General features: G+C 44.4%; 2 protein-coding genes across 2 annotated transcripts in view; one reads left to right on the top strand and one right to left on the bottom strand.

Moving 5' to 3' along the window:
- Window positions 1-5,674, bottom strand: part of FAM120A (family with sequence similarity 120 member A) — a 50,762-nt gene extending 45,088 nt beyond the window's left edge. The window contains exon 1 of the mRNA XM_081848835.1: window positions 4,618-5,674. Coding sequence (XP_081704961.1) covers window positions 4,618-5,091 — 474 coding nt within the window. The 5' untranslated portion in view covers window positions 5,092-5,674. The remainder of the gene's footprint in view (window positions 1-4,617) is intronic.
- Window positions 1-15,651, top strand: part of NINJ1 (ninjurin 1) — a 436,658-nt gene that overhangs the window by 170,105 nt on the left and 250,902 nt on the right. The window lies entirely within an intron of this gene.

Raw genomic sequence — 15,651 nt, forward strand, 5'->3', positions numbered from 1 at the left:
GCACTCCAGACAGACCATCCAGGGTTGGGAGTTCTACAGCCTGAGCATCACAACTGAAAAGGCCCTGGCCCACATCTTAGCAAATCAGAAGGCTACTTATGATGCCTGCAATGAGCAGGCAGCCAGGTTCATGAAGGCAGCCCTTCATATCTCTGATACCCATCACGTTCTGCAATCCAGGTACAACACTGAAGTGCACAAATGGGGACCTATCATTTTTGCATGCAACACACTTTTTTCTCAAAGGAAAGCAGTTTACTCACCTGTGGACCCTGCCTATGACACAAGCACAATTATTCATGCTTTGGTAACCTCAAGACTAGATTACTGCAATGCACTCTATGTGGGGCTACCCATGGGCCTGGTCCAGAGGCTCCAACTGGCGCAAAAGGCTGTGCCTAGGCTGTTGACCAGGACAGATTATCACTAGCAAATAACTGTGGTGATTAAAAGTTTGCACTGGCTGCCCATACACTACTAGGTCATGTTCAAGACTTGCATTAATTTACAAGGCCTTTAATAATTTGTGTCCAGGATACCTTAAGACTTATATACCTCAATCCCTTATATTTCGGCAAAGTCACCAAGGTCATTATTAGTGGTCCCCCATGGGTCGGATGCATGACTCATATCCATCAGGAGTTGTGTTTGGTACTGTGGTCCCAATTTTATGGACCTCTCTCCCAACTGGTTGAACTTCTGGCACTTCCTGAAAACTTTTATTCCAGCAGTAATTTAAATGAAAATCTGATTTTATAGTTTTAACTGATTTTTACCTTTTCTGAATTGGTATTTATTATATACTGCTTAGAATCAATTGAAGATTGTTTAGATAAATAAAATGAATTTTGTACTTCAGTATCCACACTTGACTATAACATTCCAAATGAAGCCAATATATGCCAAAATAGCAAAGAAAAGTTTGGTGGCAAACCAGACTATGTGTACATGGGTCTCCCAACAAGTAACAGAAAGAAGAAAAAGAGATGTCTGTATTTACAATGCCTACTGTAAACACTAGAATTAGACTATGAAAATGGCAACTATATTACTCTTTATTAGTATTTCTTCCAGTTTACTTAGTGTCCCTAAATTCTAACTTGTACTGTATTATGCACTCATAATCTGACTACCCAACTAAAAAGTGCTGTGTATTGACAGAATAGCATGTGTTCTGAATACTGTTTCCCACGCTCCTGATAGTCTACATTTTCCACTGACAATGCAATTTGCTAGTAGAAATAACCACTTGAGATTTCAACATATCAGTGTCATGAATTCCTATTTCATTTGACTTAGCACTACAAGAAACCATTATATATGAACTGTCTTTTATATGAACTGTCAGCATGACAGAATTCCTAAGTTTCTATAAATTGATCTATTAAAATGTTTCTAGCCCACCTTTTATCCATAATGACATTCAAGACTTTACTCATTAAAAACAAAACAAATATTAAATGGCATATTGGTCAACAATATAGTATCACTAAGCACAGAACAAAACTTCAACATTTATGTATTCAAGGTTCAGTAAAAGCCTTATATATGCAAAACCAGGAAATAAAAAATAGTAAGAATCAAATCATGGTTTGATATACAAGTCACTGCTACAATACACTATACCAACTAAAAAACATATTTAAAGATAAAATATTTTTCACTTCAAATGTACTTCTATACACTTCTTTGAGCAAGAATCTTAGGGAATAAAACAAAGTAGTTTTATTTTTCATATTAGAAAAAAATACATACTGCTTTAAAGTATTATTAAAAATGTGTAGTAACAGTTGCACTGCCACATATTTAAAACAAGCTAAAAAGCAAGGTAACAGAAATTTCAATATGTGAAGAAACACAAAGATTTGTTGCACCTTGATAAGAATTGAACTAAATGACCCTCAGGATCCCTTCCTACTCTACAATATGAAATAGTCTCTAAAAAGAAATAAAATTCTCAACCTAGATTATTCTTAAGTTTAGAACTTGAAGAGATATCACTAGTAAAACCAGAACTTTACACTCCAAGCCATTTTAAAAGGCAGTATCAGCATTCATTGCAATAAACATCTCTTCAAACCTAAGCAACTCATCCTATGAGGCCTGTAAAAAACAACAACACAGCACAAACTACTTGTGATAACAAGTTTTTAGACTCAATCCTTTCGTCCTTTATTAGAAATGCATGTCACATCCGATTAAGTTACAGAGGAAAGTGCGGTTGCACTTAACAGCTTTCTGCTTCCATACAGATGAATTTAACAAGCGTACACGAACAGAACAATCTAACTTGTTCATAGGAGTGCTACACTTCCATGTCTGTCATTCCTGTAAGCCAATCATTACACTAGATCTGTCAACTTGCAGGCTTATAAAATTTCTTACTAGTTAAAAATGAAACAAGGGGTGGGACTTCCACTATCAACTTTGTCTGAAGTATCACTGCCTCTCTAAAAATGCAGGATGATTTCTAGGCCTTAAACCTAAGTTTTCAGCAGAAAATCACCCAATCCAAGCCTCTAGTGTTACTTTTCCAGTTTCACTGAGCTAACTTCACTGAAACTTAACTTTTATGACATACTTTTTTCAAAAATAGCAATATTTCTCTTTCTAGAGAAACTCTCCCCATCCTGAGAAATATCCTTTGTCCCAATTACAGATGTGGTTTAATCTGCCAAAAGGGCAGCACAAAAGCACAATAACGTTAAGCTCTGATTCTAGATCTGTGCACATCTCTGAAGGTCACAAAATATTTGCTATGCTATGCAACGGAACTGAAAAAAGTGTACCACTACTTTCTATGTGCTCAATACTTTTCCTTTTCATAAAAATTCAAGCAGAAGAATATCCTGAAGATTATACACTTTTACCTACTTAATTTATTCTGAAGATAAAATAAACCATAATGAAATAATACTATTGCCTCTTGATATTTGTCTTTACAAGAAAAAAGTAAATGAGGTGCTGTCATAAAATGGACATCGATTATTTGACATTAAGTATAGCTTAAAACTACAGGCACTACTCATTTTCAGCAGTTGCCAGTTTACATGTACAGTAAGAAGTTTAAAACGATTTGAAACCAGAGTATGTTTAACGTGTATAGCAGTCATTTTGCAAGAGCTAAACCTAAAGCTAGTTCAAGCTGCAGGTTCTCTTTAAATGTAAATCATGTTAAAGAACTTGTTGCTTACTTTCATTTTCTTGGCAAACTTGTGTCTAAAGCCCCTCAAACATTTCACTTACAGTTGAGTCAAGATGCAGAAGTGACTAGGATTTGAATTGAGTCTGTTTCCAGAAGACTGGCTGCTAGCTTGCAAGGGACATTTTATAAATCCGAGTGATCAGAACAATGGCCTCCCAAACAACATGGAGTCAGAACACACCTCGCTGGAGTTTTGAAGATGAGCAGAACTGCTCAAACTTCAAAGCATTAATTAGGGTGGCTCTGGAGCACAAGTGCTACAGATTCATTTTGCTACCTGCCCGTCTTCAAATTCTCCATCAGACAAGGCGCGGGGAGAGCACGAACGTCCCCTTCTTCCCATTTTATGGGATGGGGAAAGAAATGGATCCTGAGATGTGGGGGGGGGGGGGAGAGGAAAGAGGAGCGGAGGGGGATGCATAAAGGCAAAAGTGCTCACAAAACCAGCAGTGGAGAATACAGCCTCAGGAACGCTGGAAAAACGAAATTATGATTGCATCTCCCAGTTTAGCCTATTCATTATTCATTAGGACATCTATGATAGTGGATGGGAGCCTTCGGATGTTCCAGATCACCCTCATCTGGTTTTCAAAGCCTGACAGGTATGTATAAATAGAAAAATCCCCGTAGAGATTGAGGACATCAGGGCGCTTACGAAGTCCTCCCCTTTGCCAGCTCAAGGCACCCTGCTAAGGAGGAGGCGCGGAGGCGACTTAAGGCCTCTTGGCGGGAGGGGGAGACCCCCGGCCAACGCCGAAGCGGCAGAAACTTTTTGGCCCCTCTCGGGCGGCTATTAATGGCCAGCGGGGAGCCCGCTTGCTCCCAGGAAACTCGCCGCACCTCCTCTCCCCGCCCAAGCCGCCGACACCGCCAGCTTTTGACGACATTTTGCGGATATGGAGAGACACAGATTCCCTCCCTCTGAACTCCGTCAAGCCACAACCAAGAGGGCAAAAGCTGCTGCCATCTTAAGAGTGCTGCCCCTCCTCTCCCCCCCTCCAAACACCCAAAAAAAAAAAAGACCCCCCAAACCCCACTGGAGCTGCGAAGAACCGAGGAGAGGAAAACCTGGCGCTTCAATGGCAAGGAAAAGCAGCCCCGGAGTTGGGCACCGGTTCTTGGGCGCCCTGGTGCCAGAGGAGCCCGGGGGGGACCAGGGAAGAGCCCCTATTAGTGTGGGCCAGCGCGGGGGGGGGGGGAGATGGCAAGAGAGTGCAGAAATGGCCAACCCAAAGGAGGGGGCCGCAAGGTGGCAGAGGAAAAGGGGCACTAGGGCAGGGGAGAAGATGCAAGGGGGCGCTGGCGCAACGTGGGGCTGGCCAGGAGGGGAAAGGCAGGGGCCGGCGGGGCAGTGTGGGCAGCAGCCCCTAGCGCTCGAGCCCAGGCCTCCTGGGCCGCCTGCTGCTGCTTACCTTGATGTGGAAGCGGATGAGGGCCAGGCGGATGCAGTGCGCCATGCAGACGGGCGGCAGGAACCAGACCTTGGGCGGCGGGGTGCCCTTGTTCTGGACGTGGCTGACGATCTGCTGGGCGGTCTGGCGCTCGTTGCCCTGCCGCTTCACCCACTCGTGGAGCCGGGCCTTTTCCAAGGCGCCGTTGAAGAAGACGAAGAGCTCGATGTTGCCGTTGAAGCAGGCCTTGGCCAGCGCCGCCAAGTAGCCCAGCATGTGGTTCCACTGGCCGCCGCTCACCCAGTCCGTGTAGAAGCCGCCGTAGAGCCGGTGCAGGCAGTTGTCGGCGTCGATGAGGAGGCGCAGCGGGGTCTGCGGGGGCCTCTGGCGGCCGCCACCCACCAGGCTGCCCCGGGCCAGCTTCTGCAGCTCCACCGGCACCACGGCGCTGGGGCAGTGTTTCTCGATGTAGTCCTGGAAGCCTTGCACTCCCATGGCGGCGGCGGCGGCGGGGACCGGACTTGGCTTGCTGGAGGCGGCGGCGGCGGCGGCGGTGCAGAGCGAGCGGCCCGGGCGAGGCAGGAGCGAAGAGTTGCGGGGTGGGAAGTGATGGCCAATGTGATCCGACTAAGACGGGGCGGGCTGTTTGGTCTGGCTGGCTGGCTGGCTGCTGCTGCTGCAGTTGCACGGCGGCTCTTCAGGGGGGAGTTGTGTGGGTTCGTGGGGGGCTCATGGCTGCTGCGGCCGCCATGTGCTGCTCTCACAGCGCCATGGCTCAGGGGATCCGGGCTGCTGCCGCTGCGGCTCCTACTGCCTGCCGGGGGAAGGGAGGAAGGGAGGGAAAAGAGAGAGAGCGCGGGAGGGGAGGGAGGACGGCGAGGAGGAGGAGGAGGAAGGGAAGGGAAAGGAGAGGAAGGGGGCAGCGGCACACGGCGCAGGAAGCCAACCCACTCGCCGTCGCGGAACAGGCGGGACTTGGCCCGGGCAAGCCGAGCCGCTCACACCCGCCCGCCCGCCCGCCCGCTTTGCTGGGCGGCAAGCGGGACCAAGGCAGGGCGCCGCCCCCCGGCCTCTCCCCTCCGCCTAGCGGGAAGGGAGGGCTGGCCGGGCCGCCTCCCCCCTCTCCCTTCTGGCGCCCGCCGCCCTCGACCCGGCCTGCTACCCAAGCGGCCGCCGCCGCCGCCCCTGCAGCTGGGACCCGCTCGGATGCCGGGGCCTGTTGCATAACTCAGGCATGCGCACGGCAGGGCAGGCGGGAAGAAGGCGAAGCGGAGGATTGGACCGGGAAGGGCCTCGCAAGCGGAAATGGAGGGAGGGGGGCTTGCGAGGGGAGGGAAGCGGGGGCTGCCGGGGAGGAGGCGAGGGGAGGGGGCTCGCGGCGGGAGGAGGAAGCGGCGCCGCGGGGAGGGGTTCGAATCTGGCACTGGCGAGGGGGACACGCAGCCGCAGCCAGGCGGACGGGGGGTTCGCCCCGGACACAGACAGGAAGCTTCGGACTCGTTGCGACACAACCCTACGCTCATTTACACGAGAGGAAGCCCCCATTTTGCTCGCTGAGGCTTACTCCCACTCCACCCCCCACCGTAAATATGGATAAGACTTAGTGCTTTTATGGGCGTACACACCAGCTAACCCGCGCCGGTCTTTCAAGGTGCCACAGTGCCTTTCCTGCGTGCTTGGACTGCACTGTATACCACATACTAGGATTGGCATGTGCAGTGCTGTCGAGTGGTACTCAGGGGCCCACACAATGATGTGTCAGACAGATGTCAATAAAAGGAGACAGGTATCACTCCCATAGGATCAGGTTGTTATCCTCTCACCACCCACCACCAAGTCACCACCAAGAGAACCAGACAAGTCTCACAGGAACATTTCACGTATTGCCTTTTTAGATGTATTGCTACAAATTTAAAGGATGACAAATGCATGTGTCATATAAAGGTACATTAGTCAGGGAGCAGTTAGTGGCTGCACTTCCTTGTTCAGGGGTACTCTCTGTGCTTTGTATGAAGTGTGAAATGGCTCATATTTTAGCAAGCGATGATACTAATTTTCACCGCTTATTAAACAGGGATTGATGGGTTCCTAAGGTCAAGTCAGAATCTATCTAGATGTAATGACTGTGTGCCCTTTTACATATTAAAACTCATTGGTCAAGGCCCAGACCTTGCCATATGATTATAACCATGAACGTAAAACCTCCTTATGAGCATGGTTTTTAATACCATGATTTCAACTGCAAATATGTGCTTGGCTGCCTGATTCTATGTACCATTGTTTCAATAGTCTTAAGCACAAATAACTGCACAGGATTGGAGTATACATATCTCCCACAGAAATAAAAAAGCTTGGGGGAGGGACTTCAATTTACTGAATTGTACTCTTGATATGTTTCTAGCTCTGCACTGCCAGAAATAAAAGTGACATAAAGGGGGTTGCCATATCTAAGACATTTTGAACAAAATAACTTTAATATTATTTATACTGTTAACAGCATTTATAGCAGGGAGGTCACCTACATTACTATATGCTCAAAAGGAAAAGTCAGCAGAAGTTGTTACCTCTTTCTGACTGTTCAGATAATAGGCACTTCATATATCAATTCTAGTGAGCAGGGGAACCCTGATTCTCACCTTATTTTAAATGTTCATTTAAGATAATTCAGTGAAATATAGGGGATGGAGGCCAGACTGGAAAGAAGCTAGCTAGGTGAACCTGAAAGAGAATAACTCCATATCACACCTGTAAACCACATGTTCAGTGGCTTAATATAAAGGAATCTGGTTGATAACTGAAGGAGAAAAAAGCATCTCAAAGAAGCTTTAAACTGAAAAGCAAGGGAGGGGAGGGACAATATTAAAAAGTCAATGATGAGAAGTTGAAGCAAATTGATAGAGAATAAATGTGTGTGGAAGTGAAGGAGACTGGAGATGATACAGCAAAACAGTAGCTGCTTTTCTTCAAAAGAAATACATGATAAGTACCTAAGAAGAGTCCTGCCAAATCAGACCAAAGGGCCATCCAGGCCAGCATTCTTACTGTGTCCAACCAGTTGTCAATGGAAGTCTGCAAGCAGAATCTGAGTGCAACACCACTATTCCTGCTTGGGATTTCTGGCATCTAGGAATAAATTATTATTATTATTATTATTATTATTATTATTATTATTTCACATCAAATAAACACATAAAATAGTTTCGAAACAGTACCAAAAAAACCCCTGAAGATGGGTTTAAAAACAATACAAAATAAGGCTGAGAACTTTTCATCTGAAAAAAACATGTTGAAACAAAAACATATTCGCTGTTCCATGTCTTATCTGTCATATCTTAACAGAGATGTTCTACAGAACAAGAGCAGCCACACTGAAACCCTGCCCCAAGTTACTGTGGAATGGGCTTCTGATATTTTAAGGACTTAAAAGGAGAAACTCCTGCAGAATGTTGTGACCTCCTGGGTATACAAGGAATAGAGTGGTCTCTCAAGTAACCTGGTCCTGTGTAGGGTCTTTCATGTTGTTACCAAAACATTAAACTTGGCCTGATAGCAGATTGCCAGCCAGTGCAAATTCCATTAAAAAAGATGTTACATGCTGGGAGTAGTTTGCCCTCACAAGCAACCTAGTTGCCATGTTCTGCTCTAGCTGCAGTTTCTGGACCAACCTCGAGGGCAAATTCCAGTAACCTAACCTTGTGGTTATTTAGGCAAAGACAACTGTGATCAAGCTATACTCATCCAGAAATGGCTGTAGCTGCCATACCAGTTGAAGCTGGTAAAAGGCAGTCCTAGCTACTAAGGACTTTTGTACAGCAAGCACCTCCTAGAGCTGGTTCTAGGAGCACTTGCAGACTATGCACCTGCTCCTTCTGGAAGAGAGTAACTTCATAGAGGAGAAACAACTTGTCTACTTCCCAGACCTGGAAGTCACCCATCCACAGAGTGTCCGTCCATCTTGCCAAGATTCAGACACAGTTTATTAGTCCTCAGCCAGCCCATCACTCCAACCAGGCACTGATCCTGCGTGGCCATTCCTGATTAGCGATGGCACATCACTCCAGATCTCCTAATTACTGTTCCCAGCAGCTTCATACAGATCCTAAATAACATTGGAGATATGATACTACCCTGTGGCATTCCAAAACTGGGTGGACAAGAGACACTCATCCAGTGCTATCATCTGGAAGTGTCCTAAGACCAGAAACGATGCACAACAGTGTCCGTGATACAATCTCTTGGAAACCATAGTTGATGGACTCAAAAGCTGATGAGAGATTGAGCAGCCCCCTTCTGATAAAGACCATCCACCGGGGTGACTGTGGCAGACTCAGTCCTGAACCCAAGTCTCAACCAAGATTAGAAAGAGGCTAGATAATCTGTTTCCTCTAAGAATGCCTGCAACTATATCACTATGATACTGTCCAGTACATTGCCCCAAAAGGGAGTATGTGACCAGATGGTAGTTGATAAATACTATCTGGTTCTGGTGGTTTTTCTTCCAGGAGTAGCCACACTACCACCTCCTACAAAGCAGCAAGCATCACACTGCCGTTTGCAACATTGAAAAAAAAAAAAAAGGCAGATCATTGCCCAGGAGCTTATAATCTTTTAATACTGCAGTAAGATTGTAGGGACAGGTATCTGAAGGGCAACAATATATGAATGCGTGGAGAGACAATGGCCTTGATTTTATTGTGATAGAGGATAAAGACTTCAGGAGCTGGGGTTAAGTAAGGGCATCATGGGAATTTTCAGCCTGGAAAAGGAGGATGGAGGTAGAATCACAGGTGGTGTAGGAGGGCATTCCAGGAGAAATGGGTAGGGTAATGGTTTTACAGCCATGAACCTGAGGACTGTAGAATTCCAAAAGCAAAGGTAACTAGAGTATATTCAGGAAGAAAGTCAGTGGAGAAAAGATAGGGATGGGGAACTTGTGGCCCTCTAGAGCAGTGTTTCCCAACCTTGTGCCTCCAGCTGTTTTTGAACTACAACTCCCATCATCCCTCACTAGCAAGACCAGTGGCAAGGGATGATGGGAATTGTAGTCCAAAAAACAGCTGGAGGCACAAGGTTGGGAAACACTGCTCTAGAGGGACTCCAGAGGACTCCCAACACATCAACCCACATGGCCAGTAGTCAGCCATGATGGGAGTTGCAGTTCAACAGCATTTGATTGGCCACGGTTTCTTCATCCCTGAGTTATGGATGAAATTACTATTTTTCTTCTTGGCATTGTTCCTGCAACAGGGAGAAAAATGAGAGCTTTTCTGAAGTGAACAATATTCTTTTTAAGATGGAAAAATCGTAAGTTACTACTGACTATGTTGGTAACCAATCTTTCATCTGGATATAAAGTACATTTATCACCACTTTTATCAGCTGAATATGATAAATGCACCTTTTGACTCGATAAAGGAAGCAATACAATATGTCGTTAGCTTGATTTGACTCTCTAGTTAGGAAGTTTTCTGCTGCTGGAGGTGGTTTTAACCTGCATCATTAGAATTTGAGTGAAATATATATGTGATGTGCCATAAACTACAAAGATAAAGGGATGCACATAAAATCCATGTGTTGAAAGCACGTGTGGAAAAGTGGGACATGCATATGTGAAAGAGCCACACATTAGTGTGAATGTAGGGCCCCTGCACACTGCCACTGAATTGGCAGTGCTGTTGGAGCATGGCTGGCACATTCGTGCTACAGCCTCTTTGCAATCCCCTCATACATAAAATTTGTGAGAACCCCATTAATAATAAAGAGTTGTTTGGTGTTATTTTTCATTTTTGAGGTTTTTTTTATAAAACAAAACAAAAAACTTGATCACTTAATCTTTAAAAACTGGCGATTGTACATATGTGGGTATAATGTTGCCAGAATTCAGTACTAATAAGGTCTATTGCTCTCAAAATGTGAGTAAAGCATAGGTCTAATTTCCCCCCACTATAATCCATTAAGTTTAGGGCAGTGCTAAGCACATGAGGCAGGGTCTTCTGATTCATGGAACACAGAAAAGTTCCTTACACTGAGTCTGACTATTGATCCATCTAGCTTAGTATTGCCTATGCAAGAGGTTTGCTAACCTTTCTGGCTCCTTGGGCAAATTCAGAATTCTGAAAATGTGCCTTGGGCATCAGTCATGAAATGGTTGCCATTGGGGGGAACATGGCATATTACAAAATGGCTGCTGTAAAAATGTGGCATAGCACAAAATGGCTGCCATATCTAAACGAGTACACAGGACCACTAAATTGTGCAAATATGGAAAATTTTAATTGAAGTTTGAAACATAAGTAGCTAAAAACATTACAGGAATTATCCCAAACATCGATAAGCCTAGTATGTTCTGTTGCTGGTGAAGTATTGTATTTTTGTTGTTAATATTTCAATATATTGTATTTTAGAGCTAGGAAATAAAACAATGCAAAATTGTTCCTAAACTCAATCATAGCATGACTATACATACGCAGTAAAAATATGCTGTTCATGTTGACTGGCTAGTAATCATAGTATTTTACATAAATATTTTTTATCTCAGAATGCCCACTAAATAAAAGCCCCTGGTCTTACAATCTGAAAAGACACGGCACAACAGGAAAATGGACTGGGATGTTGCATGAAATACGCAAATGCATGTATAAGTCCTTAGCTACAAAAATATGGAACACAGGATCAGTGGCGTAGCGTGGGTTGTCAGCACCCGGGGCAAGGCAAGTAATTTGCACCCCCTAACCCGTGGATTTGTGCCCCCTAACCCGTGGATTTGTGCCCCCTAACACTAACCCCCAGATGTTGCGCCCGGTGCGGCCGGCCCGCCCTGCACCCCCCACACTACGCCACTGCACAGGATAGGAAAGAATAGCTCAGCAGAGAGAACTCGCTAGTGTAGTAGTTGGAAAACACTGCCCCAGGCTAGTACAATGACTGAGGCCAAATGGCACCTGCAATTTGTGGAACTTTCTGCATGCAAAGCCCCTTTCCCATATGTCCTACCCCTAAGATTTGGAACATCTCCCTTCAAAAGACCCATTTGGCCGTGTTGCATACCCTTCCAAGTGTCCCACTTTTCCAGAGACTGTCCCAGAATTACGAAAGCCACCCTGGCTTCTGATTTGATCCCAGAATGTCCCTATTTCCCTTCCGCTGAGCTCAAGGAGGAGGATAAGTCAGTGCTTGTCCCAAGCAGTGGCTGCGAGGGGGAATCCTGTTACCTTTCCACAGCTGCTGCTGCTGCTGCCAGCCTCCCCCTTGGGCAGTTTGTAGCAGCTGTTGAAAAGCGGGCAGGGAGGAGAGGCTGCCACCAATGAGGCCCTGTCCCACATGATGTGCTGGCTCTGAGCGGTAGGAAGAGGGCAGGGCTGTCCTGGACGGGAAGAAACAGGGAGCATAGCGGAGCGCAAGGAGTCTTGATTATTTTTTACGCTGGCTAAACATTTGTTTTTCAGCAGACAAAGATACTTTACTTAGCGAAGTTCTGTCAGACTCCTTCCCTTCCCCAGGGCTACAACTGTTTTGCACAAAGATACAGGAATTTGGGCTTTCAGAGGATCTCCTGGGCACTGTGGCTTTCCCAATCGCCAAGGCCATGTTAAAAACCAGGCTGTGGGACATAGATCGCCAGGAATTAATCTCAGCTGCGGAAAAAAGATGTTCCCCTCTTTATTTTCGACTCTCTTGGGCGCAGGAATTTAACCTTAATTATTTACAATTTTTGTTTAACCCGCAAGAAGAAAGGGCTTTTTTTGCTGGCTAGGTTCAATTCTAATCTTTCTAACCTCCTTTGGGGTAGGTTTGTGGGTATGGCAGAAGGAGATAGAATCTGCCCATGCGTTGCCCACCTGGTGGAAACTCTAGCTCACATGGCCCTTAAATGTAAAAGGTATGATGACCTCCGCCAACAATTCCTAGACCATCTATGTATTCCAACATGGAAACCAGAGACAGAGGTTATACGCTTCTTATTACAGGGGAGAGACCAGGAGCTCACCAAGACAGTAGCTAAATTCCTCTATTTGATTTTTTGTCGCCGAAGTACGCTACAGGATCCTACCCTTGCTGGAGACCCACAGAGATAAAATAGATTGTTCTCCTCTTCTTCCCTTTGGCAAATGACTGTAATGTTGAAATGGCGACGAGATCGCACTGCCTATTTATTCTGAATGTTTGCATGTCATGCCAATAAAGGTTTGATGATGATGATGATTTTTTAAAATGCTTTGTGCATCTGTGCCTAATCTTGCTCCTTCCTAAAATGTATTTATTGGTGTTTGCTTTGCTTTTCGTAAATCTATCAAAGAATGAAATGAAATCAAATAAAATCAGGCTTAAGCAGTTTTCTCAGGATGGAGGGTGTGTGTGCTGTGTCCCATTGGTGCAGTATTCATGGCATTCGCCCTTCGTCCAATAGGAAATGCTCTGTGGGCAGGGGAACCAAAAATAGATGGTGGTGAAGAGGGTCAGTCGGGGGGAGTGAGAAATGTCCCTATTTTCATCTGAGGGATGTCGTTGCTGCTCCCCTTGCTTTTTAAGCAAGACGTTAACATATATCTTTCTACTTACTAAAATTTGCCTTCAGTTATGTGGTCACCAACTCTCTACCCCAATATTGACACATGAGGGGAAAAAGTAATGACTCTTGCCTCCCCTATGATAAATACAAATACCTTGTAGGAAATAATGCTCTCCAAGCCATTTCTTGCTCCCTAACTTTAAAAAATCCTTCCTGTCTGTACATGGGCGTAGCCAAGGAGGGGGGCAGGGAGGGGCAACTACCCACCCTAAATAAAAAAAATCCATAAAAATACTTAGCTAACTGAGGTTCTGCCCCTCCCCCAAAAGGCCTGCCCCCCCTCCCAACAAAAATCCTGGATATGCCCATGTGTCTGTATCTGCAGTTTTACCATCAGAGCCTTCTGTAGTACAAAAGTCTTCTGTTGTCTTGATTTCCACAACATTTGCCTGTCTACCTTTGTCTCGCAGAACTTTTACACCTTTTTCACAGCACAGTGGTCAGCTTTCCTTTCCTTGCTAATTAAACAGTTTATCAAGCATTTCCTGACTAAGTTTAATAGTTACATATCCCCATATATATTGCATTGTTTTCCTCACCATTGCCTTCAAGGCTTTCTCGTGGTTCTTGTTCCATTTTGTAATCCTGCGACCTTCACTTTCAAAATCTTGCTGCCTATAAATTGCCTGTTGTTCCTTCACATTTGCAGATTCTCCCTTATGGCTGTCATGTCACAAACAGGATGCTTAGGCTTTGCCACTTTTAATCATTTCACAGATTTGCTGCTTTTCAATAGCTTTTACCTTTATTTTATTCTATTCAAATTGTAATACAAAAAATGCAGCATCAGAAATGAAATAACCAATAAAAAAAGAATTAAAAACAAGCAGAAAAAAATATTAAGTGGTCTCCTAAGACCATATTACTTATTTATGTATTAGTAGCACTATTGTAAGCAATGTTCCATAGCTATACTCAGAAACTCCCAAAAGTGCAATTTTGAAACTAGTTGTTTAAATCACTGCAATTTTACAATGTGTATTCCGCCACCTTGATTCAACATGGCTCCCAATCATATCCAAACACAGACAAAAACCTGCTTCTTGATCTCAGGAACCATCATGTAATATTTGGTTGCAATATCTTAAGAAAATGTAACGAACTAACAACATTCCAAATTATATGGCAGACGACAAAATTTTATCATATCTTTCCTCCAAAGAGCTGAAGGTGGTGCACATGGCTCTCCAGCTTCCACATTTGATCCTCACAACAACTCCCTGAATTGGCTAAGCTATGAGACACATACGCCATGTTATACCTGTTCCTCATGAATAAGTACATGATCATTTGTGTGGTGGCCCCTACACTCCTTGCCTATTGAGATGGAGAAGGACTTCACTGTGCTCTTTTTGGCGCCTGCTAAACACACTCTTCTTTAGACAAGCCTACCCAGACGCTAAGGAAATCGCAGTAATTTTAATCTGTTTTAGTATTTTAGCTTTTGTGTGTTTTAAAGTATGGATCTATTTTCCCCCTTGATTTTACTATTTTATATTTTTGGAAATGGCTTTGTTTGTTGGTTTGTTTGACAATCAATACAATCAAGCCTTGTATTAATTTTACAAAATAAATAAATGGTGAGCTTCAGAAATGAGTAGCAGTTTGAACCCTGACCACCTGGGTTCCAGCTCAGTGCCTTAACTGGTACACCACAGTGATCTCATGTCCACAGACCCACATTCGTTCACTGTCTTTCATGGAATCATAAAATTCGAAAGGACCTCAAGGGTCATCCAGTCCAATACCCCACAATGCAGGAATCTTTTGCCCAACATAGGATTTGAACTCACAGCCCTGGGATTTGAGCTATCACAAACATGTAACTTTTATCTTCTTCCTGTTACACTTTCAATTTGTTGCCTCTCTTCCTTATCTAGTTTTATATTTTAAACTTTGTTGAGTAGCTGCCTTTAAAAAACAACAAAACCCTGCCAATGGCACTTTATAAATAATAAAAGTAATGACAGCCATGTTCATAGATAAAACCCACTTTAGGCCTGAAAAAGAGAGAAGGCTCGTTCCCTGATGAATAATGGCATTTCAGCGTAGTCAGTGATGGATGCCAAAGTCAGAACTATCATCCTCTCCTGTAACTGCTTCCAATATCATGGTTGATAACTTTCAGCCACATGGCCTAGATTTAACTTCGGATGCTAGCCGGCATTGCGGCTGCACACAGTTTATCACTGCAATATCAACGTACTGTCTTCTTATTCCTGTATACTTCACATCTGTCTCCAGATGCCCCAGGATAAATATTTCATTGCTAAGGAAATAAAAATTGCCCCAAGAAAAGTAGCAGGAGTGTATACAAAATGTTTCCTCTTCCTCGGGATTTAGATATATATGAAATAGTCATTTTGTAATGCATGTTTGCAATGGCACACGAGGAAAATAATTAGTATGGCTTTATATCAAGCTGGTAAGGGTAAAGTCAAAGTTAACATATTTGAATCAATGACACAGCATACAGACTAATGAAA

The sequence above is a fragment of the Podarcis erhardii genome (assembly GCF_964252035.2).
Source record: "Podarcis erhardii genome assembly, chromosome: 2".
Classification (NCBI taxonomy): Eukaryota; Metazoa; Chordata; class Lepidosauria; order Squamata; family Lacertidae; genus Podarcis; species Podarcis erhardii.